Here is a 25,650-nt window from a genome sequence, read left to right as displayed (position 1 = left end):
ACACACACACACACACACACACACACACACACACACACACACACACACACACACACACACACACACACACACACACACACACACACACACACACACACACACAGGAATAAAAGACACGCAACCTGCAGTCTCATCACCGCCGGATCACTGGGATTTATTTCAGCGGTGGCAGGGATGTGCCGGCGCAACTTGACAATAAATCAACTCATCATACACTCTGGAGTGACAAATCAAGATAATACACTCAAAAAACAAGAAAGATGGTTGAGTGGGGGAGAGGAGGGGTTTATTCAGTGACGGAGACTAAAGAAATGGATGGATGGACAGGAGAGGGACGGAGGGAGGCGAGAAATGGACGGATTTGACACGCTCTCCCTTTCTTCACTTCTCTTCCTTGCTCCTACTTTCTTCGGGTTCCTCAGCCGTGATTCGTCAGCGAGCTCTGGGAAGAGGTGGAGAGAGGCAAGGAGAGGGGGGAGGGTAGAGAAGAGAAGAAGGCATTCAATTATGAATTTACATCCAGAGAACCCAAGGGGAAACTCAGAAAAGTCAGGATGTATTATGGGAAATCTAGTCCCTCACAGAAAAAACCCACCAGGCAAAGAAATCACACTGTTTATTAAAGAAAATGCAGAGAAAGTTCCACCTTTAAATATCTAAATGTCAGTTAGAAAAAACTCAGCACATATATTAGGATATGATTAAAAGGAGAGACAAAAATAGCTCCTATAGCACAGACGTGCAGACTTGACGTTTGTGTATCAAAGTAACTTGGCGATGTTTTACCAGCAGATTATAAAGGACGATGGCTCATGCGTGCTGAGGTTTTAGAAAAGCCAGTCTGCTATAAGGTACAACTTAACATCCCGTGTCAATACACACACACACACTTAGAGAGAGACACAGGATGACCCAGGGTGAGTGAAGCATTAGTTTGTGGCTGATGGGTGGGCTAGTTGGCACGCTAACTAGCTCGGCTGGCACGCCGACACACTGGCGGGCAGGTTAGCTGTTCACTTGCCAAGTGCATCCGAGGGCAACCAGCCTGCGCCGCTGAATCGGAGATGAGCGGCAAATGTGACAAGGGGATTTAGCTTTGCTGTTCCACTCACGTCCTCAGATATAAAAGGGGGGCAACGTGTGTGTCTTTATATGAGCATGGAAACACACTATCTGTGTGAAAGTGCCTCTGTGTGTGTAGCAGTTTATGCAAGCTTTAATATGTGTGTGTGTGTGTGTGTGAGTGCACAGCAGTATGACGGGACGTTATGTATGCATAGCGTATGAAGCAGTTATTGAATTCAAACTGACCCCTCGACCCTCCCACAGTACACACAGTTCAGTTTGGTGCCCCACATCCAAATTTGGACTCTCGCCACAACCAACGCCTTTTTATGCACGCCACCTTGGGCAGAGAGGGCAGACGAGTATTCCAGCTCAAGGTCTGCACATAATTTAAGACGCGTCCAGGTTAAAATCTTTGTCTTCTGGACATCAGACTGTTTGACAGATCTCGACACTACAATACATCGTCCAGACATTTTAAAGGCAATAATATTATTTTGAGGTAGAAAAATAACCACAATGTAATTTTTGGTTCTCTCATTCTTCTTTTGCATTCTCAAATCTATTGACATAGGTTGGAACGGTGCAAAGTTGAACCAGCAACTGCACTTCATTATTACTGACTCTTGCCGAGATGGAAAAGGGTCTGTGGAGATTAGGTTCAATACACACAAAAACCCTGGTTCACACACACAAATACAGACACACAAACACATGTTTTCTTCCACCTGTCAGTTTTCATCCAATTAGAGAGCAGCACGGCGTATAGAGAGCAGGAAGCAACAGCGTTCACACCCTGGGTATACGCTCCCAGAGCCATAGTCATAAGCTAATGGGCAACATACAGGCAGCAGTCCAACATGTGGACACACATCTGCCCCACATATAATTAGACGCTGACTCACTCAGTCACACACACACACACACACACACACACACACACACACACACACACACACACACACACACACACACACACACACACACACACACACACACACACACACACACTCTAGACTCACTAACTTGCCTTTTCTATGTGAAAAACAAAAATAATAGAGCAGTAGAAAATCAATAACTGTCTTCTCTGCTCTGTGCTAACTGCACTCACTTCTGTCTCTCTCTCTCTCTGGAGGGACAGAGACAGTTGCCAGGCAGGACTGTCAATCACACACTCACTCTAGTCGCTTTATAAACACACAAGCATTCACTGATTACACAGTCACTAAGACAGCAAGACAGTCAATTAGTCAGCACGGCTGAGGAAGACTCTGAGTCAGTCAGTGGTTGGTTATGTGCGCAGGACAGAACTAAACTGATCATTTAGTGAGTCTGCATGTCCGTCAGTCAGTCGGGTGTTTAGTTTAGTAAAGTGCACTGACTGATTGGACCATAAACACATCACTCACTGATTCACTCAGACAGTTGTTAAGTCAGTTAAGCTGCAGAATAGAAGCAATCAGTGTGTCAGTCTGTAAATCATCAGCTAACCGGTTCTCTGTAATTTCATTTAAACTCTTAGTTGATGATTAAGTCGGATATAAATTATGTTTTTTATGGGGGAGCAGATAAATAAAGAGAAAGATTTAAGCAGGTGGCAAACTTAAATGTACAGTACAGCACAGTGCTACTGATTTGATCATCCTCACCAACTTTCTCATCATGTTTAGCACCAGCAGCTCTCTGTCAGTTCACCACTTTCGACCAGACTGAAAAATCTTGACAACCTGACAACTAACTAACAGTTTTGGCTCAGACAAGTTTTAGATGGATTACCGAGCAGATCACATGCAAATATTCATTCATGTTTAATTCATTGGCATCATAGAGTTCACTTGTTGAGTTCATGATTTTGGTTTATCTCTATAAAAGTTTTATTATACTTTTTTTCGCAGGGATTGTGGACTTGTGATTTGTTTTAATGTACATGCACAAACTGACCTTAAAGATAATCTCCAGACACATTTTAAGACGTGTCAAATTTCATCATTGAATATCGTGCAGTAATATGCTCAATGTTCAAACTATTGAAAGTCAAATAAGGAGAAGACTCAGGCTTCATGGCTGAAGGAGAAAAGAGCAACCTATTAAGTCTACAGGGGACAAGTGTCATTCTCAACAGGTACATTTTGGGTGGAGTATCAGTTTAAAATTGAATGGGAACCTTCGAGGACTGTTGTGTTGAGTGGTCTGAAGGACCTTAGCTACATCCCATCCCCCACACTCTCTCCATACATGTCCTTTCTGTTTATACAATAGACTGTATATGGAAATGGACGACATGACGGCGCCCTATAAGTGAAGCCAAATGGATGATACTGTGACTCCATCCCCGATCACTAATGTGCACACTCCAAAAATGTAATCGGTGTAAGATGGCAGTGTTCGTATCCGTGATATTTTGGCTTCAGTTTTAGATAGTGGAAGGAAAAGGACGCGTGTCGTTCATCTTTATAAACAGCCTATAGTTTTATAAACAGCCTATGGAAATTATTTTTTTCCCTAAAATTATATTTTGTTCTTTTCTGTACTGGAATGAAATAGATTTTGTCTCTTTGTCACTTCAATCAACATGTGACTATCACAGTACATTATTTATACTGTTATGTAAAAACTTGCCAAGGTCGTACAAACTCGTACATGGTACCAATCGATCGGGCGTGCCACCTCTGCCAAGGAAGTTGTGTTTTCATCAGCATTTGTTTGTTTGTTTGTTGGTTAACAGGATTACGAAAAAAAACTACTGAACCAATATCCACGATATTTTGTGGACGGGTGGAGCATGATCCAAGGAAAAAAACGTTCATTTTGGTAATTGATCCGGATAAACGGGCAGATACATGGTTTTTTTCTCAATTTTTTTAGCATAGCAAGACAGGGTGTTGACCTTGGCGGAGGTATGCACTCTCCAAGCACCACTGTAGTTATAATTCTAAATGTCCTATCTTACACTTCTGCACACAGAAACAAAATTCTCTCACTCAGAGTAAACACATAAAATAATAATCCTGGATAATGACAGAAAAGCAAACAAATCCTTTACCGCAAATCACATCTGTACACATGAAATGAAAAACAAATACACTAACGTCCTACAGATGAAACAGCAGCAGCAACATAATGACGAAGAAGAAAATGACATTTCCATTCTCAGAGTAAAAGAACACCTCGGTCTTCACCTAGCGAGACCCTTTGTCACAATTTACCCTGATGGCTTATCTGCAGCCAAATGAAGTAAAACACATGGCGGCTCAAACTGGACGGTGGGAGACTGATCACATGTAACGAAGATGGTGGTCAGCCAAGTGGAGCAGCACGGACCAGATGTTTAGCTAGATGCTGGTGGGAGTGTTATATAGATTTGAAAGAGAGAGAGAGAGAGAGAGAGAGAGAGAGAGAGAGAGAGAGAAAATGGCTGTTGGACGACAGGGTAGAGGGACGTGAGAGAGAACAGATAATCTTTATGTGTGCCTTCACAGGGTGGTTGCCTTGGAGATGATGGATGTGAGGTAGAGCTGGGATGGAAGGAGGGGAAGCGAGAGATGTAAATATGTGAGCTAGTATTTGTTTGCACGCTGTACATAAGAGTACATATTTTTCCGCATTATTGAAGCACTATAGTGGCATGAAAACAAAATGAAAAGTCATATAAATAAGAAGAGTGTTTTATAGAATGAAAATAGCAATGAGGAGGAACGCTCCACCCAGTCAGCTCTCTGCATAAACAGCTGGAAGCATCAATGAGTTAAAATTATAAAAAGAGATCTTCGCACACATGCAGTGTTTTTCAAGTGAAAACACTGCATAGAGTGTGTGGAGATCACCTTTATATTCACCTCAGAGTAAAAATACATACATCATGTTCATATTGGTATAATTTGACAGTCAGAAGCTATAATCAGTGCAGGAGTCGAATATGAGAGAGATATTAATAACAGGGATATTACAAGTACATTACATGTATAACTGTCTGTATGTGTGTGTGTGTGTGTGTGTGTGTGTGTGTGTGTGTGTGTGTGTGTGTGCGCTGCAGGACCAGCTTGCTGCTGAGTAGCTCTGTTATCAGATTAGGGTTTGCAGGCAGGCCAAGGCTCACAGTGGGCCCCCCCACCTGCTACTACTGATAGGCGCACACACACATACACACACACACGCACGCACGTCTCTCTATAGTTGTGAGGACACTCCTTGACATAATGCATTCCCTCGCCCCTTACCCTAACCTTAACCATCACAACTAAATGCCTAACCCTAAACCGGATTCTAACCCTAATCCTAAAACCAGGTCTTAACCCTCAAACAGCCCATTGAATTTGTGAGGACCAGCCAAAATGTCTTCACAATGACGGTATTGATCCAAAATTGGCCCTCATAACTATAGATAGACATGCTCACACACGCACGCACACACTCCACGAAATCTTAGTCTCAGTGTTTTTTTACAGACAGTAATGAGTGACAGTTCCTCCTCCTATCCTGAATACTTCCTGAAATTCCTTCACCTCTCCTTTTGACAACCTCTCCACTCGTGTATTCATCCTCCACATTCCTTCCATCCTCCACCCATGCTTACTGTATCTCTCTTACAGTTTTCTATTAACCCTTCCTCACTGACAGGTACTCCTAAGCCTCTTTCCCCCCTGTTTTCCTCTCTTTCATCAGTCTCCATCCATTCCCACAGGCACCTTCTGTTCTTCTTTCATCCCCGCTACAAAGACTCTCACCTCAGCTTCTTCCCCTCTTTTTACTTGGAAATGGCAGAATTCATTCTCTTCCTATCAATCAACCTCTTCACCTGGTAAATTTGAACAGGTTTGAATGAGATGTCTTGAATTTTTGTTGCTGGGATTTTCTATGTCCAGAGAAAAAGCAGAGTGACTGAAGCCATTTCTTTTTCATGGGAAGTGGAGGTCTAAACATTTTGTTACGACTGAATGTTGTCTAAGAGGTGCCGAAGATGCTCCTGGCAATACAAATAGAAATAGATGGCTTTCTGAAAATAAGCCGGTGAATTTCTTTGTGTTTAAAACGTTATGAAGAGGAGGGAAAATCTCTATACTGACCGCTGCTCTGATAATGACATAAATATACTGACATATACAGATTCATAAACATACACAAGTCTTTACCCTCAATATGCCCTTTGGGGAATTGAGGATATGTTTGCCAGTCCTCACCTTTTTCAAAAGGTTCTCACTCTGTAAGGTGACGTCTTAATTTATTTTCTGTCAATCAATAGATTAATAGATTTATCAGTGCACCTAACCAGAACCTCGTCTTAAATCCAACCCAACCTATTACACAGTTCAATGAAAACCAACCAAATCTGCAAATTACATGAAAACCCAAGAACCCAAACACACATGCTCTCGTGTCACATCAGTGCACAACTCAACAGTAGCTATACTTTCTGTGTTCTTATATTGTTGACATCACATTGCAACTACAATTTATTCTTTATTATTGAGCAAATTCCACTTGCCTAGCTTTTACTGCAGTCGTGATTACTCAATCCTGATTGTACCAAAATAGTCACATGAAAAATAATAAAGCAGGTGTAATGTCATACTTACATAATATGGTCCTACATTTAAATAGAATCAGTTTTGTTGCATTAGTAAAGTAACTAATCACCTCAGGTTGATTATTAGTTGCATTTCTTTCATGGCCCCTTCACTGTATTACTCAACAATATCAGTCATGTGTGCACCATCACAAAGTGTGACAGTGACAACTGCTGTTTGACTTTTACACTGTCCAGCATGTGGATGTGAGGGAGTGAGGAGACTCAGGCTATTTTATGACAAACAGGATCATTAACATGCAAATCTTGTACTTCCGAAGTCCACCTATCAATATCCACATCAGCCAGGGATTTGATCTGTGTTCATTTTTAAAGCAGTAGTTGGGATTTTCTTTTTTACATTTACATTGCACACTATCAGACCCCTACCACAGACCCAACCACCTCACAGAGTCTATTTTCTGGCTGTTGCAAATACTGCTGCTTATTTTGATTACTCTTAAAAAATAGCTCAACAAATGCACCTGTTGTTATAGCAATGCTCCGTACGCTTGGGTAATCAAGGCAGAAACAGAGTGGCACTTAACCAAGCATCTCAGAGGCCAGCACACGCTCACACAAACGCTGCCTTCAGAGGACCATCAGGTTCAAGTGGGTTAAGTATGTGGGATACAGTGGCAAGTGTCACACTGATGCTGTTGGCCCCCCCCTGATGGTATTAGATAGCAAAGCGCTAGAATTAGAATTCTGCAAATAGTTGGCGCCGTGGAGCATTGATGAGCAAGTGGTATAAGGTGGACTCACAAACTCTCTCATAGGTTTACACAAACACACAGGGTATAAAAACCTTGGTGAGCTGACATTTACCCCACATCCAACACACACACACACACACACACACGTAGACTTAAAGCCCCATATGCATGACAATAGTGCATGACCAGAGACGGTGACAGGAGAGGGCCAGGAGAGTGATAGTGGGGACACATTCTGAAGCAAGTATTTTTTAACGGGTGGCAGGAAGAAAAATGTGTGAGAAATGAGTGCATGTATGTGTGTGTGTGTGTGTGTGTGTGTGTGTGTGTGCATCCATGATACATTGTACATAAAAGAACTTTTGAGTGACATATAAGGAAAGCTGTGCCACTGTAGATAGTGAGTTGAGGGGACTTCAAGCGTGAGATAGATACTCCAGTGATGTTCAGATCGGGATGTTGGCTGAAGAAAGACAGATAGGCAACGCGGTGGTTTCATTGGCAGATTGATTGACAAACACAAAAAAGCTGATGGAAAGTAACAGATATATTCGGTAGAGTTTACATGAATGAACTGTTGGAAAGCCATGAAAGCCAGTGGCAGCTGTGAGGAAGTGACAGAGCGAGACAGAAGCTGTTTCCAGACCTGAACTCCGGAAAACACAGCAGGATATTGTCCGGTTCAGATGCGTTCAGAACAACAGGAACAATTGCCGGCAATTAAGGCAAGGGGTGGAGCCTAAATAGAGCATGTAGGTGGGAGGACATGACGTACAAATTCTGCCGCATAAAGCACAACGTTTTTACAGCAAGTCAAAGTTTGTGGGAGAAGAAACAACCTGAGCTTGAACTGAAATAGTTACTACAGGCAACATAAACATCACTGTGCGTGCCTACATGGCTGTGGTAGCAGGTAACAGGAGCCTCCAGTTAGCTACTGGCTACCTCAAACTCGAGTTGACACAGCAACAAAATGCCGAAAGCGAAACGGTCTAAAGTGTGCCTGTATTTCACGCAAAAGTATTCTGACACTGGGACGTGCAGCAAATATTTGAAAACAATTCAGTGTAAAGGGAGGAACATGCCAACCTAATAAATCACCTGCGACGCACGGGATACATTTGAAAGCAGAGGAATGGTCCATGCTTGACTGTTTGTGTGACTCTGTGTTAAACACATCAGCCAGTGTGGGCGTCTCTGACCCAGGGGTGAGGAGACAATTGATGACGAGTTTGGAGCTGGAGTATTTTGCTGTAATAAGACACTGTTAACACTGCTATTTAGTGTTTAATTATTGTAGTTGGGTTATGTGATTTGTTATGTAAATTTGTGAATAGTTAATGCACTGGTTCCATTTTAATAGGTTAGATTTAGCACTGGTATCAGACAAAACCCAAATAACACCAAACCCTACATGTATGGCATTCCTAAACCTAACCCTGACCCTGACCCATCCTGATAAGCTCGGATTCTTCCAGTTTTACATCTGTTGCATGTTGGGAGAACATCATCAACATGCCCACTCGCTCACCGTGAATTTTCTGGAAATGTTCCTGCTGCATTCCCACATGAGAATACCAAGACAGGCAGGAAAAGTTCCTGAAAACATCTGGAGCAACTGATTCAGGCTTTTGCGTTCTCACAAACAGCCCCTCCAGATAATTTCAGGACATTGTCTGAAAGAGGCCTGAGTATGGGCCTGCTAATGTGTAATTTCTCCTTTAACTTTGCTTGAATGGGTATCCTGTGTACATGGGTGTTCTCATGTTGAAACAATGGGCTGAACATGACAGGAGAAAACAGAAAATACCAGAAAACGAAGGAAAAGAGTTGAGCTTCAAACAAATGGGATTTGATAGGTGTCAAGCTTCAAGTATAGTGAAAGAAAAAAAGAGAGAGATAACTTTATGTTCAAGAAAAGCGTGAACCAAAAGGTATTAACTTCAGACAAAGATTAATTTTTGGGGGAAAATACAGCATTCTCCCTTTAATCAAAGAGAAGAATAAGGCTGCTTTAGAAAATCCTGACAAGCACATACAGATAACAAAAGAACAGAGCTTTTAAGCTGTCTGGAGTTTTTCACCAGGCTAAAAGCTTTTTCATCTATTGAGTAGCTGTGTTATTGTTGCACAAAGCTGAGAAATGACTGCATCCAAACATTGTATGTTCTTTTCTTGCTCGCTCGCTAGTTTATCTGCCCATGAGCAGCCAGTTATTTAGCTTGTTACTTCACTTTGCTAAACTGACCTCTGTGTGGCTGGGAAGTGCATCTTGAAACATGTTGGTGGATTATTGCTGTCCTTCGGTGTGGAAGAAAGTGGTCTCTTCAAATTTACACAGGCCATGCCCAAACTAAAGAAATGGAACAGAAGGTTTTATTCCTAAATGAGATATCCAACATTAACTAAATATGTTACTCTAAAAATGCTTTTAAATTATTAACTTTTTTGGTTATTTGTAATTAAATGATTATCTGAATGAAACAAATATTTATTTTCCTAAATGAGTGGCGCTTCGCTATATTTTGCACCAATTTTAACACCCAATCTATAGAACACACAGACACATCTGTATCTGCGGTCCTATTTGCCGGTATGCACTGATATGAACACTTCTATTTCACAGAATAAACAATGCAAACATTTTACATGAAAAATGTTTAATTTTCTTAGTTCTTTTCTTTTCATTCTTATATATTGGCCAATATATCTGTATCGGAAATGTTTACTCCCTAAAATCAATTGGACTCTAGAAATACATACAGCATCTGTCACAGAGCATGGATGAGCTCATGTGAGGCGAATGATCAATCATAAATGTTAAAGCCCTGCGTTCCACGTGGGAAACAAGCACACAAACACCCCTGTTTGGCGAAAGGTAAAACCTCCATTATTATACAGTCTCAACCGCAACAAAATATTTCCTCGGGGGTCTGCAGAAAATGATATTTCATAATGACATACGATCCACTGCTCTCTCTCTCATGACTAAATCTGTAGAGCATATTGCTCCCTGTTGACCCTTCACAACCTGCAGCAATACTCAAACTTTTCCTAGTTAAACTCTTGTCCAAGTGCTCTGCTCCGCCAAGCTGCTGGCTCTGTCAGATCCATTTATAGACGGGCAGACAGCTGCCTGCGTGTCCAGAGGGGTCCTGGGACTGCCCACTCATTTCTTTTCATTAAGGCTGACTGGGAGCCTCCGGTGGCAGCGCTACTCGTCTCGCCTCTCATTCTGACCCAGTCTCAGACATTTGGGTAGCGTTCCAAAGTGCGATTTGAATATTCACATTTTAGACAGTTTTGGAAATGAAAATCAAGAAAGTCTTAAGTTCTACTGCTCATGGACAAAAGTTTTCAAAAGCAGATTTTTAATCTGTATGATTTTATATGTTCTACATGTACGTATGTCTCTGTCTGTGTATTTATGCCCTAACACTTTCAGTGACCCCATCTGCCTACTCATGTTGCACTACACATGACCCTAAGCAATCCGTGCTGCTGGTGGTACTAGACACTACGGGTCAAGTCTGACAGAACCAGCAGGATAGACGTTTAAGCTCTAAAGCTACAGCTAAATATTCCAGTCAGATTCCAAGTTCACTGTGAATGTGTGAGTTCAACATAGAACTCCAGGCTGTGTGATCGTGCAGATACAGATTGTGAATGAACATGCGACGGGTAGCGCCTGACATGTCAGCACACCCTAGCCAAGACCTAACGGAGCGCCATGGCCAGCAGTGCAGATCAGAGCTAATGCACTGGTTAATACACTGGTGATCGTGGTTTAAATATAGGAACAGAGACCCGTGTAGAGTGGGAACTAGAGTAGGGAGGGGTGGATCAACAGTGACAGCAGCATGAAAGAACAAAGGATGAGCAGATAAAACACAAGATGGCAGGATAAGTCAGAAAGGAAGAGGTAGAGGAGCGCTAACACAGGGAGGCAGCTTAATACGACATTTAAATATGAGGTCTTTCACATTTACACGGTTATATCTTAAATCGAGGAACATTTATGTGCCTCTTTAAGTCTGAGCCTGGGACAGAGCTCTTCAGAAGTCTTAAAGGTCAACCTGAATATCCCACCCTCTTCAAAAGAGTCCCGCCGGTCACTCCTCTTTAAAGAAAGGTTAGATAGAAAAAGATTAAGGTGATAAAATGCTTCTGATCACGATTTTCCTTCTCCAGCCATCTGAAACTAAAAAAAGGCCACAACTTTAAGAAATATAGGAATTTAAGGAGAAAAAAGTACGTCAAAGATTTGAATATAGCTCAGAGATATTTAACAGTTTGGTGTGCAGAGCAGCCATTGTCAGACATGAACTCTAGAAAATGTCAAGAAGTTGGGTCTAGAATTTCTTTTTCTGGATTTTGTCTTTAGAATATGAAGAACACAGCAGGAGGTTCTTCAGGTCAGATGCATTCACAACAGGAACATTTTCAGGAATATTCATGTGCGGTGTGGTGTTCGCATAGAGCAGGCAGGAGGCAGGACATGACTTATAACTTGTGCAAATGAAATGAAATGTTTTTTGTTTGCAGCACAGTGACACCGGCATCTGCCCTCATCACCAAAAGCTCTCATCTCGTTGTTTTTCCAAATTGACATCTTGGTCAGCGTCATCAATGTGTACGGCTCCTCTTTTCCATCCTGAGATAGTTATTCTCCCTCTAAATTCAACCATAGAGCAGCAATCACAACACAGTGTGAAAGAGACTGGACCAAATTTTTCAACATTAGTCAAATTCAACTTCTACCATCAGACGGAACTAAGTCGGTTGTCACCACTTTCTTTCTTTCTTACTAATTGTCATGAATATGCCGTCTTGAATCAGTATTAAAGTGCCTCACATTTTATAAAGAATAAATAACAGCTTGTCTCCACTCTGCGCAACTATCTATTCTTTACAAAAAAAAGACAAACTGAATTCATACAAAATGCTCACAAAAAACTGACTCCTTTACAAAAGCATAGACACTGTTTTTTCCCCCATAGTGCACCATCCCACTGGCAAATGGATCTTTTGAACCAGTTTAAAAAGACTGATTGCTTTTTATTGTGAGCCTTTGCCTTGCTTTTCTCAAGTGTTTAAACTGCCAAATTCACCAGTTGTTGTTCTGTGCCTTTTATCTACTTTGGAGCCGTATCAGTGCATTTTGTCATGATAATAATGTGCAAATTGCTCCATTCATTATTGTTTTTTGATGGAGAAATTGGGTAAAATAAGCACTTTGTAGATAAGCGCAGGGTCTGAGCACTATTTGGAAAAGCATCAACAGAAAGCAGAATGCATTACAAAACTAGGGAATGCCAAAACTGATTTTAATACATTAATAACAGTGTAATCTTCCAATCAGAAAGTTCCAAAACACAGTGTGTGCCTGCTGACTTATAAATCTGCTCAATAAGCGTAACTCATTGACCCATGAATCATATTTGAGTGCCGAAGTTAGCGATTACCTCAAGTTAAAAGATTTGATGTAAGGAATGAGAGGTTTATTTGCCTCTTCACCTTTTTGTCCCACTGTCAGTGTCACTGTCAAGCTCCATCCCGATCTGACTAATTACTGATAACTAATGTAACTACTTACCTTCTATTAAAAAAGGCAAGCAGCAAAGGGAGCTATACACAAAATTATTTCGCCAAGTGTATCGCATAAAAATATTCACACATTAACACACGCACAAAAACAAGCATTCGCACGTAAGCATCTTACCCAAAATAACCCTATTTTCTCAGTTCTCCCACACACGTACAGTATAGAGCCCTTATGTACCTTCTTAGCTTGCTGGACGCAGGTCATGTATTGTTTGGCCAGGCTGGAGCAGTGCAGGGTCTGCTGTGGACTTTCTCTGTAGCACTGGAACACCTTGGCCTGCAGTTCAGTGCACACAGACGCAACCTGCCGGGGCCTAGAAGCAGAGGGTAGAGAGGAGGGTCAGTGCGAGTACAACTCAGCTCTAGTAACTGAAAACACTAGTTATGCACTACAATCATCCCGTGGTCTTGCTCATTCAGCATTTCTTATATTTTAAACAGCAAGGTATCAGTAATAGTTTTCCTTTAAGGCCTCATTAGAAATTAAAAGTTCAAAAGCTATAAGTGACATATAAATAAAACATGGGAACATGACAGAGCCACTTCCACAGAAAGTGTAAATCTGGTCAGCACAGCTTTAAAGCTTACTGCAAGGGATAACTATTATCTTCAATTCCTCTTCATGATGGGAAAACTTCCTGAAAGAAAATTTGCTGTCACAGTTTTGGCTGTAAATAAAGATCGACGACGCATATCTACTTCCTCCCACTATCCAGAAATTAAGATAAAATATCCTGGATATGAACACTGCCATCTTGTGCTGAGGATGTCATTTGGAGCCAGAGTCAGTAGTGATCACGAAATTGGAGCCGCGGTAACAAGGTCCCTCCGATGCACATGCTCGACCAATCGCCAGTCAGACTCAGCTGTCAATAATGACTTTTCACCCCTTTTAGTATAGCATCAAGTAACCCATCTTTTCTCAAAAAATAGCATTTCAACATAATAATTGAAACCATGTATGAGAAAACATTTATTTGTTATGTACTTTGAATCTTTAGTTTGGTCTATGTTCCATCAACTAACATGGAGGAGACAGGGTCTATGCCCTGTAATGCAGCCAGCTACCGCCACAACGAGGGTGATCCAAATGCTTTGGATTCACTTTTGGGAAGCGGTTATGTCGTCCATGATTACTTACAGTGGTTTTACCCATCACCTTTTTAGTACCAATCTGCAATGCTGCAATCAGACGTTACAGCCTCTTTAAAGGGACTGTTACAGTAAAGGTATCAGCACTGTTAACATCAAACAGGTTTGTAAAGGGCCATGAAACAATGGCTTTAAAGTTAGATAAAGCACTGTGAAGATAAGGTTATCTCATGTGCAACTGGAGTTAAATCAATATAAACTTACAGTTTAATTCACGCCAAATGGCAGTCTTTGTTGTTTTATGGCAGTAAATTAAAAAACTATGGCGCTAACTACTAGACGGATTCTTGGCCAAATTGAAATTTCAACAGCATCAGGCTTCAAAAGACAAATAAAAAGACAATCTAGATTAGAGCTGGCTGCCCTGAATCAAGAGACAAGGTACAGGTGAGTAAACATTACTGACTCCTTGAAGTTCAGCTTAGTCAAAACTGTAGGAGCGGTTTCTGGTTTGTGTCATTAAAGCTTATGACGCGCGGGAGAAGAACAAAACCACACGAGATTGTTTGAGGTGGTTTGTTTTTTAGTTGCAGCGGCTCAGATAGTTTCCGAGGCTTCAAGGTGCAGCCTGTGGAGAGTAATGAATTATGCAAAGACAAAGCAGCTTAAGAGTCAAAGTCAAACTTTCTTCTTTCTTTTTTATCTTACTCACACAAACAGTACAAGTGCATAGACAAAAGCACACAATTACATCCACACCCACCCTCACACACACACCCACCCACCCACCCTCACACACACACACACACACACACACACACACACACACACACACACACACACACACACACACACACACACACACACACACACACACACACACACACACACACACACACACATAGTGAATGCTAATCCTACATGAGGGTAATCCTTGAGTGCTCTGTTGCTTGTGGTAATTTACCTGGTGTTGTGACAGAACTCGTAACTGGGAGAATTGGGATATGGATATGTACACATACAAATGCACAAACATACACACAACATCAGACACACATATCTCAGCAATCACAGTGTAGCAGTAATGGTTTTTTCTTTAAGGCCTGAATAGAAATTCAGTGCTCAAAGTGACAAAATTAATCTTTGCTAATAACATGAAAGAGCAGGTGTCCCAAATTCATAGAATCACTTCCTCTTTAGCAATTTGTCTAATAACCCAAAGCACAGTGTTTGTTTTGTTGCTGCAATGCTGTATATCGAGCTGAATAACAGAGCTTTTATTTTGTTAACGCTAAAGATTGTGTCAGTTGCTTAACAGGCCTCTGAAATAGCCAGCATGCCATACTGAAAGAAATTACACCAGTTCAGTAAATCATTCAAACTTAAAATGTTAAATTAAATCACATATGTGAACAGTAATACAGCAAAGTTTCATTTCAGTTTCATTTTATGCAAAAACATTGGATGTAAAATCTTCATTTCAGATAAACCAGGTAGGACAAACAGAAAGTTTTCTAACTTCACTCTGCATCATGTATAAAAAGTTCTGTACACAAACAAGAAAAAGTGACAGTATATTGTAGTTTGAGGAGGACTCACTGATGAGAAGTAGTACCCCTCAAATATTACTTTTTCCAGAGCACTTAAAGCAATTCTAATTCAAGAAACTGTTATTGTTTTTTCAACAGCTGTTCCTAAGCTCATGAATTTAGTTTAAATCAAATTTGAGCCAACATGGCTAAAAAATGTTTGTGTCAGAATAGAAAACTCCATCTGATGATGACCATGTGATGTGAATGAAAGATCCAAAGCTTTTTCAAGAAAAGGTAACACTTTATCCATCCATAGGAAGAGAAATTACTTTATGAACTTTAAACATCAACAAGATTAAAATAGGGATCCTCTGTACCTCTGTCTGCTCCGTCTGTAACACTAGATATCTTGTAGATATTTATTATCTTGATTTTTATTTTTTACATTTGTCTTGGTGAAACTTCATAGAGAGCGGATGGGTGACGTGTCGATTTTATTCGAGACACAACTTCATCATCCAACAGTAATATTAAAGGTGCTATTCAAGACTGAACTGTAAAAAGAGACCCAGACAGAGAGTAGAAGAGAGAGAATTAGTGTTCAATTTTATAAGGTGACGCATGATTTCACTTGACATGATGGGACATGCCTTTTTATTTTGGGATGCTGACCACCTGAGAGTCACATACGCAATCATGCGCACACGCAGAGAGACAGAGAGACAGAGTGACAGAGTGAGAGCTGCCCTCATGCCATCCCTCCAAGCAATTATGTGTGCACATTAAGATAAACTGTACATAAGAAACACTATAACAGAAATTCCTCTGCACTGAGTGTGCGTGCCTATGTGTGTGTGCTTGTGCGTGCAGTGGAGGGTAGGGATTAAAGAAATCACTGATGGAGAGAACATTCATGAAGAGAGGAGTTAACCGCAGAGAGAGAGAGAGAGAGAAGGAGAGAGAGAAAGAGAGAGAGAGAGGGAGAGAAACATGACAGTGACGTATTAAATGACAATAACCCTCACAGCTTGCATCGGCAAACAGTAACCCATAGCAACCATCACTATCTGCATTGTACCTGTGCCACATCATGTGGTGCCACATTACTTTGTGCTAAGGATGGCAGCTACACATTAGTTCTCGTAGGGCCATGTTTTACTAACAGTCATTCAGCTGGGACAAAGTCTCTACACGACATTATACATTAGATGATGTAGTTTCAATCATATTCAAATAAGTTGCTTACATTCTTCTGAGGGGTTGCCTGTAGTTATTATTAAAATAAAATAATTGTCCCACAGGATGATTTGGGGCTGAACTGCTCTCATTCAAATGAAAAAGGACATGACAAGGTTAGGAAAGAAAGAATTTATATACAGTGAAAACTCAAAATGGTTTTCTTGTGTTAGTCATTAGTTATGTTTTCATGGGACATGAAAAGATCCCATACAATTTTTAATTGGGGAAAGATAAAGATTTGGGGAATTTTCAATCATTACTTTAGGAAATAGTTAGTTCTACTATCATAACTGTCTTGGAAAACTCTCTATTGTTTTTAGAGGTGCCACATTCCTACCACAAGAATTTGGTGGTGATGTGATGTGCCTAAAAGCTGTTTGCCAACTGACATCAAATAACAAAAAAGCAGAAGAACATGTTACTGCCAAGCATTAGTAAAACACGGTGCTGTGACATAGATACTATTGTACAAATAGGACAAACAAGTAAAGCCAAAGACCACGACAGCAATCAAAGAGTTCCGTGTCCTTCAGAAAAAAATAAACCATGAGGTGCATCGTAAAGCTAGTAAATCATAACTTGTTTGTGTATTTTTGCTTGAAATGCCCATCCCTAATTAAAATCATTTGTCTGGTTGATGTTTGACTTAGCGCTTTGAAAGCTAGTCAGCATTCTGAATTACTCCCAAAAAGAAGGAGATAACAGCAACAATAGCCCCAAGGTATTAATCTAAGCTCAAGTAAGAAAAAAACTAATTCTTTTCTCTATTCAACAAGAGAAACTTTCTGATAGCAGGAGAGTTTTAATAATGGAATCTGAAGCAGAAAATTGCCTCTGCTAATCTGCACCAAATGCTTCGTTTGACTGAAATTAAAGGTGAGCTCTTATTAGAAAAACATTAGCCCCCCCTGATAGTTTGATAACTAAATTTCGCAGGGAGAAGAAGGAATACAACCCTCCGACTGCTTTCATTCTGTGACAAGCAGAGTTGGGAGGGGGTAGATTAGGCTCAGATTGGTAAAGTTTCTCATTTGTTTTGTCTCACCTTGGCATTGTTTTTTTGTTTTTTATGAAGAGAGCTCAAGCTTGCATGACTGCAAAGCATGACATTGGGGAATAAAGCAATAAGAAGAAAAAAGAGAGATCGTACAGGCGTCACATATTATAATTCTTCTTCTAAATTGGCGTTATTTGTATTCTGTGCACGTACGTGCATGTGTGTGTGTGTGTGTTGGAATGGTTATCAATGACTTTAAAGCAGCAGCCACGGCCTTGTACTTTGGGTTTTTAATATTACACTGAGTAGAGGGGAAGAGAAGAAAGGATCAAAGATGTCATGGCTGGGGTGAGATCAAAAGGAATGACAGAGCATCTGTATTGTTAGAGGCTTTGTAAAGCTTTAGTGATACTACCATAAGGATGACATCCACAACATTATATTTCAGCTGACAGAAATCTTATCTTTCAGAGTCATAAAACCAGAACTACCGATTTAGTTCCTAAAGCCTGTGAAGGACTGACAGAACTCAGTGGCTGTGATTATTCTGGTAGTCATAACAATCACTTGTCCCACCTTTGCTAAGTAGCGGAGCACACTTAGATCCTAAGCTCAAGTCACAATAAGAAAGCACCCAAAACCCTCCAATTTATCTCAACTCCAGGAAACACTTACAAAAGTCTGTCTCCAATGGGAATAGCAATCAAAAAGAACAACAAGCTGTGGGCTGAAGACAGACAGAAATCCGCCCGTATCTTCATACGCTGACAGCTGAAGTGCTGAGGGGAGATAGCGGCGTAGGAGAACAATTCACACTCTGTTCTCCTGGCAGATTTGATCCCCACCAAATTCACTTTGTGGGGAATACAGCGAGAGATGGGAGGGGATAAGGAGAGTGTTTCATTAAATCAGGTGATGTGCGTGAACAAGATAAGGCGCACATGTGCACATGTGGTTGTGTGCGACATCTCATTGCTGATAACTTTTCAATCAGGCAAGCGGTTGGACGACTCATTCGAGCCGTGGGGTGAAACATGCCCCTCGGAGCGTTTCGCTGCTATCTCATTCCGTTGCTCGTGTTTTTATCATCATCAATTTCAATTCCAGTTTTGTCTGTAATTTCATTTGTTAAGGTTATTTTCTTTCGACAACTTAACTTTTCTTGTGGATGTTGTGAAGTGTGGCTTTCAAACTTTAAACACAGTGTAATGAATAGTGATCACATTATTTTAGAGTTAGGGTTATATAAGGGCCATATTTCCGCGGACTAAAATCTACTGTTACTACATTTATCTCTAATTTTCCAGGAGCAGATTGTATAACACACAGCCTGCTGCCTGTTACACAGCTTGGCTGAATTCATACAGTGCATCAGGTGGGCTGTGTTTGAGGTCATTTTATCCTCTGAGCCTTTGTAAGTTCACATACACTATCCAGACAAAAACACATTTGTCTCCTCTAATAAGTGGAATACCCCCATTCGAGCTGATAGGTTGCCTCCTCTGATCAATTTGAGAATCACACATCAAAACATGGATCAATATCAGGGCAGATACTGATCCATGTCCGATCCACAATTAAACACAGTAACTTTGTCAATGTTATTCTAAACTTAAGTGTTTCCACTATCATTCATTCAGTTACTGTCCAGATACATAAAATGAGCCCAATGACTTCCACACAGCGTAGTGTGCACAATTTAAATCTGTGGAATAGAGAGAGAGAAAGGGAGAGAGAGAGAGAGAGAGAGAGGAGAGCGCTGGAATAGGATTAGGGAATGTGTATTGGCAGATTCCCCTGAGTTGATGTATCAGTATTGGGATAGAAAAAAAGTCAAAAATCCCTGCATCCGTTTTACTGTAATGGCAAATACACTAAATCTGATTGTATACGAATCAACAAAATAAAAGGCTTGATGAAGCCAAGTCGAGTCAATTTTATTTATACAAAGCCAAATCATAATAGAATTTATCACAAGGCTCGACATATGGAGGACGACTAAACTGTACTCAAATGGCAAAGAGGAAAAAGAAAAAGAAAGAGTAGAAGTAGAACAACAACAAAAACAGAACAGAATACAGAGTAAGTGATGCAGTGTTTTTCAGAAAGTTTACTTTAATCTCTTCTACTGTATATACTGGTTATAACTAACTAATTGAAACTGAGACCATACTGCCAGTGGTGGAATGACAACAGGTACAAATCTGAAATAATGATGAAACTAGAAGGCATTGACTGAAAGTTAAGGATGAAAGAAACAGATGAGTTTTAAGTTTGGATTTGAAAGCCTCAACAGAGTCACACAGTCTGATGTGAGTAGGGGGATTATTCCAGTGGAAGGAGACCTGATAGAAAAAGGCCCTGCAGCCATCAGATGTGTCTGATGGGGACAGACGTGAGCCCTGTAGTCTGAGAACACAGAGCACAGGATTGAATATAAGGTTTAAGGAGATCAGGTATGAGAGGACAAGTCTATTTTGAATTTCTTGTATGCCATTAAAAACACCTTAAAGTCTGATCTGACATGGATAGAGAGCAAATAAATGAAGCTAGAATTTGGTATAATTTGTTCACACTTTCTTTCAAGCTGAATTTAAAAATACACAGTATTTTGAACCATTTGAAGATTTTGAGTACTTCTTGATGCAACAAAGGCATGCATTAAAATGTAAGCATCTGCCGTAAAAGACCAAAATGGTCTATGTCACAGAGGTGAAAAGGTTTTGATGGTTTCTTTAATGTGATGATGTGCTGTTTAGTAACATGAACAACATGGGCACTGGTGTGGTCATTTAGTGCTCCCAGGGTATTAGGTTTAAGCACTGTGTCACAGAACAATCATGTCTGGACTTGATTGAGAATGCGAGTGTGCCGAGTGCACATTACACACCATTGTTGTCCTGTTAGGAGACACTTGTCTAGTTCTTCACCTGTCTGTCCCACTGCACAGACCAGTAAGTCTGACCTGCCTGTGATTGTTATCTTTTGCTGGAGTGTGTGTGTTTCTTGATATACTGTAGTTTTAAGAGGCAGCATGTGCAAGTGACTGTAGCGGTCTGTCTTAATGGGAAATCTTTGTTGGACCACAGTGCAGACAGGCCCTGTCTCTGGTAATGACTTGCAGTCTGCTTCTTCGGGGGGCACAAAGATCCCCACAGTAAGCTACCTGTCTGTTTCACTAATTGGACACGCTACCCCCATGCACACAAGAATAGAGCAGATATAACAAACCCACATGAAAGTAGGCTTTTAACCACAAACTGTCAGCAGTTACTTCAAGGTGAATCTTCACATAGACATCCACCTGAGGTTCACTGATTTTGTGTCTTTGCTAACACTTTGAGGGTAGCAAGGTTTTTTAAGAGGATTAATGGATTTTTTGATCTTAAAGTAAGCTCAGCTGCAATGTTGTGGGTCTCTTAAGTGAGGTATTTTATTTGGGGGAATTTGAGTAGTCCCATACCCCAAGGCAGGACTAATGGATGAACTGCTCTAAAATGCCACATGTAGCTGGGCAAGCTAAGTAGCAAATGGCACTAGACAACGTTTTACCACTCACTGTCTCCATTTGAGGAAAATATTTTGGAGATTGTGACCTGTCCAGTGTGTGAAAAGAACATAAATATCCCAGGGACCTTCCATGTTGTTGTCTTGTTATCAACAACATATGCTCCTCTGGGGTATGAGTCAGCTTTTCACACTCTAACTATGCAGGGGCTGGTCCTGGAACAGGTAACAGCAGCCAAGTGCCAGTTCCGTAACTTTCAATAAACAACAGGAAAGGACTAATGGTTTTCCCTATACGGTTCTAAAATTAGGTTTACATAGCTAAATGAATGATTTAAAGTTATGTTTGCAAGGCTAATTAACTGCAACTGACTCTAAAGAGCTATAATATTTAGCCTGTTTAATAGTAATATTAAGTGGGTGGAGTCTTCAATGACTCTCCAGCTGCTTTCAGACATACACTGAACTCTACAGATCCTCCGTATTTTCTCTGGACAAGGTGCATATGTGAACGCAAATGTCAGAGTGAGAGGCTCCTGATTTTCTGCGGACTTTCGACGCCTGTCCCTCTAGTATAAAGTCCTTAGAGAGCCCGGAGAATTCAATGTGTGACCACATCAGGGGATCCTACGCTGGATTCACCGCAAGCAAGTGGAGGGGGGGATGATGCTTCTAACACGCGACAGAAGCAAAAATGGAAGAAACAAAAAGAAAATGAGCATGCCCAGGTGAAAAAGAGGTGACACACAGAAGACACAGACAAAGATGTCAAGAGAGTTTGTCGTGATAAGAGCTGACGATGGTGTCGGGGGTGCTGTAAACATGTTCACGTGATCTCCGCAGCAGAAAGTTGGGAAGAAAGTAATGTTAAACTATAAAACTGATAAAAAACAGTCATCAGTGACTAACATTTACATCTGGAGTTTTGGCCACTTAAATTGTAGTGTCATCCAACCTGCATGCATGTGACCTATCTTGGGAGGGTGTTCACAGAGTTTTCACAATATAACTTACTATATAATCATCATTCATAAACTAGTATTTAGACGTTAATATATCTTGTCGAATATGGAATAATACAATAAGAGAGGGACAACTGGAGACATAGATAGATACTAACACATACAGTAGCGCACACACACACACACACACACACACACACACACACACACACACACACACACACACACACACACACACACACACACACACGCACACGCACACACACACGCACGCACACACACAGCTTCCCCTCCTTCAGCAGTGGGTAAATAGAATAATTACTGGGTGGTCAGTGTAGTGTGAAATGACAGCATGAACACAGCACAATGAAACACTGCCCGAATGCTGACAGAACATGATGAGCACATGGCTGCCTGAATACAAAGTGTGCCTGTGTGTGTGGCAGAGATAGACCATTAAACGGGAGTAGAAGTTTGTGTGCATGACTTTGTGTGTGTTTAAAGAATAATGAGCAACACAAGAAAATGCTACTCATTTGGCAAACTTGAACGGAATTGATCTTCTAACCTCTTCCAGCGGTGGACAACAGCAAATCATTGATAATGTTATCATCTGCACAAAATGTTGGACTTGAATTAAATGCTGTTGAACTCAGTGGTGCAGGTGCATGAGGGTGGCAGTGTCTTGGATGAGGTCGCTGTCCATTAGTGCCAAGCAGAAAGACCGTGTGTCTAGTTTTTCCTCTTGCTGTTCTCGGAATGCACTGGACTGACTGCATCATAATAATGGCATTCATACATGTACTTCTAGGTTTTACATAGCTTGTACTTTAGAGAGGAAGATACCATGCAGTAATGTAGAACTCACGCATATGGATGCATTGATGGTGGATGACGGACGTGCCTGATCCTGGCAATATCCTTTTAACAACAACCAATCACACTTTCCTGCTTGGGACACGCAACATAGTGATGTGCCATGCAAAATGTCAGGCAATGCTAAAAGGGAAGTAAATGGAAAATATAATCCCCAACCAGATGAACACGCACTAGGTTCCCCTGCTGCCTTTGCCTCCTCTCTCCTGTCTCACTCTGACATTTGATGTACTTGCGTTAACATTATTTGATTTGGCTAGCACCTGCACTTGACTATTTGTTTTAACAAGATTTGATTGGCTGCTGCCTGAGCTGCAGCTTGAAAAGTTGAGATCTTCTGCAGCATGCAGGGCGATCAAAGCGAAGCAACGGAACCACAATGCATTTCAGCAACCCATGATGTCACCCTGTGCAAATTGAATTAGCAGCTTTTCTGTTGAAGCCCTGAACATGTACTTCTGAGAGCTGTGTAAATGTGCAGGCAGATTTGAAGGTTGCCTCTACATGGTAGAACCTGAACTTGCTAATGATGCCAGTAACTCACACTGTTCATGAGTTTGTGTCTTTCCCCCCCGTTGCTATGTACACGTTTTTGTGATGATGTAAAAAGGTTGTTGGGAATTCTGTCACCCCTAAATCACTCTACTCTTATCTAATTTATAAGTGAATGGAGGAAAAAAATTTTCTCAGATATTGTTCTTAAATATCAATTAAAATGTATAAATCATGGTTACTATTCATTTTTAATACTTTTCTGCAGAGAGATTCCTAATTTTATACCAGTGTTTGTGTTGCTCTACGTGGATTTAATGTGTCAAATTTTTAAATGAAATTCAGCACAGAAAAGATGGCTCATACATCGTGATTTTAACTGGAGATCCCATCATAATGGCGTACAGTGAAACAGAGAGAGGGTAGAAAAGCAAAGGCTTTGTGTTGATGAAAAAGCAAAAGGTGAGAAATGAGCATGCGAGAATAACATCTGAAAAAAAGATCTGAATTAATTAGCCATCTTTCATCAGTTTTGCGATACTCAATGCCATGTACGTGGGAAAAGGGAAAATGAATGGCTTTCTGATTAAATTGGATTCAGGGAGCATGCATGGCTTTCTCTCCTTGCAAAAAGGGTGAGAATAGGTGTTGTAGGAGCGCAAATTGACAAAGCACACAAACTCTGGCTGTGCCTGTGTGGTACTAAGTCAATGTTGAATGAAACTAACATGCTTTTTGACAGGAGGTGACGTCTGAACTGGGGTTGAGTATCACCACTGACAATAACAATACATTCTGAGACACAGGGTACATTTGAAGGGTGATTTGGCAAACTCAATGTATGGGATTTATCAGTGTCCTTTGACATATCTGACACTCGACTCACTTATACCAGACACTTGAATTTAGTGAAGTTATGTTTCATGTGCTCACACTGTCCCACTGTCAGCAGCACTAATACCAGTGGGAGTCGTACACTCTGATTGTCAAACAAAGCTTTGATTGTTTTCGTTTTGTTTCCAATACAGTGATTGGGATGGACACTAATAAATACAGTGTGTATTGTGAAGTGTCTGTGGCAAGGTTTGGGAATGCCACTCCACTTAAATGTTCTTGTGTCGCTAAAACGTACATGGGTCTTATGTAGCCATGAGGGTTCAGAAGCCATTATTTTGAACAAAGCTGTGTGGGTATACATATTGCATTTAAAAGTTGTGACAGCCTCAGATATTTTTTTCGCAGGTGGGGAATTGGATGGTAACTTCCACACGAATCCTTCTCCTGTGATATTGTTTAGGACTGGATGTTTTTTCAGATTGCATATCTAGATGGTGTATTGTTACACGGTTTCAAAGATTTGTGGTGTTTCCTCCTTCCTTTTGCATCTTACATTTGGGTTTGCTTTTGACTGTCTTCATAGCGTTTGAATCCGAAAAGCAACCAATCACGTGCCTTTAGCCTTGGCATTGCCTTTTCTCTTTTTTCTTTCAGGTAGTCAGATCCCATGTGGGAGTCGACTGACCTCGCAAGACTAATTAGATAAAGCTTCATACATCCACAGAAAAAGGCCATAGACTGTAAAAGGCCTATTGAAATAAAATATTGATCTTGGGATTTAATGAATATACATTGGTTCATTCAATTGAAGAGTAAATTAATTGTGCCATTAAAAAGTAATATAATATAGAGGTGTGTCCTTATTTAAAAAAAGGAAAGGTTAGGATGTTAATGTCAAAATCATAATTTTATAATTATAATATATAACAACTCAAGCTGTCTTTGAGCACTGTCATGTATTTTGCAATCTGAATTTTTTTATTGCTATTTGTAATTTACAGATAAAAAAAAGGAAAGGTATTGGACTCAAACAGAAAGAACAAGGAAACTGAAAAAATAAGCAGTGAGTCAGATCTGTTGACTTTAGTAAGTCTACACGACTTCATGAAAAAAGTTTAACATTTTGAAGTAGGTCAATACTGCCCTTTGTACACAATTAATAATAGTT

The 25,650-nt window shown here is 40.6% G+C and overlaps 1 protein-coding gene across 2 annotated transcripts in view; it reads right to left on the bottom strand.

Moving 5' to 3' along the window:
- Positions 1 to 128: 128 nt before the first annotated feature.
- LOC117761483 (MICOS complex subunit mic25a-like) overlaps positions 129 to 25,650 on the bottom strand; it is a 58,842-nt gene continuing 33,320 nt past the window's right edge. For both annotated transcript variants that reach the window (XM_034585411.1, XM_034585409.1), the window contains 2 exons: positions 13,127 to 13,262; positions 129 to 442 (listed from right to left, as the gene is read on the bottom strand). In XM_034585411.1, coding sequence (XP_034441302.1) covers positions 419 to 442; positions 13,127 to 13,262 — 160 coding nt within the window. In that variant the 3' untranslated portion in view covers positions 129 to 418. The remainder of the gene's footprint in view (positions 443 to 13,126; positions 13,263 to 25,650) is intronic.

This window comes from Hippoglossus hippoglossus, chromosome 5 (genome assembly GCF_009819705.1).
Source record: "Hippoglossus hippoglossus isolate fHipHip1 chromosome 5, fHipHip1.pri, whole genome shotgun sequence".
Taxonomy (NCBI): Eukaryota; Metazoa; Chordata; class Actinopteri; order Pleuronectiformes; family Pleuronectidae; genus Hippoglossus; species Hippoglossus hippoglossus.
The sequence above is the reverse complement of the archived record's forward strand: the minus strand, read 5'-3'. Positions and strand labels throughout refer to the sequence as shown.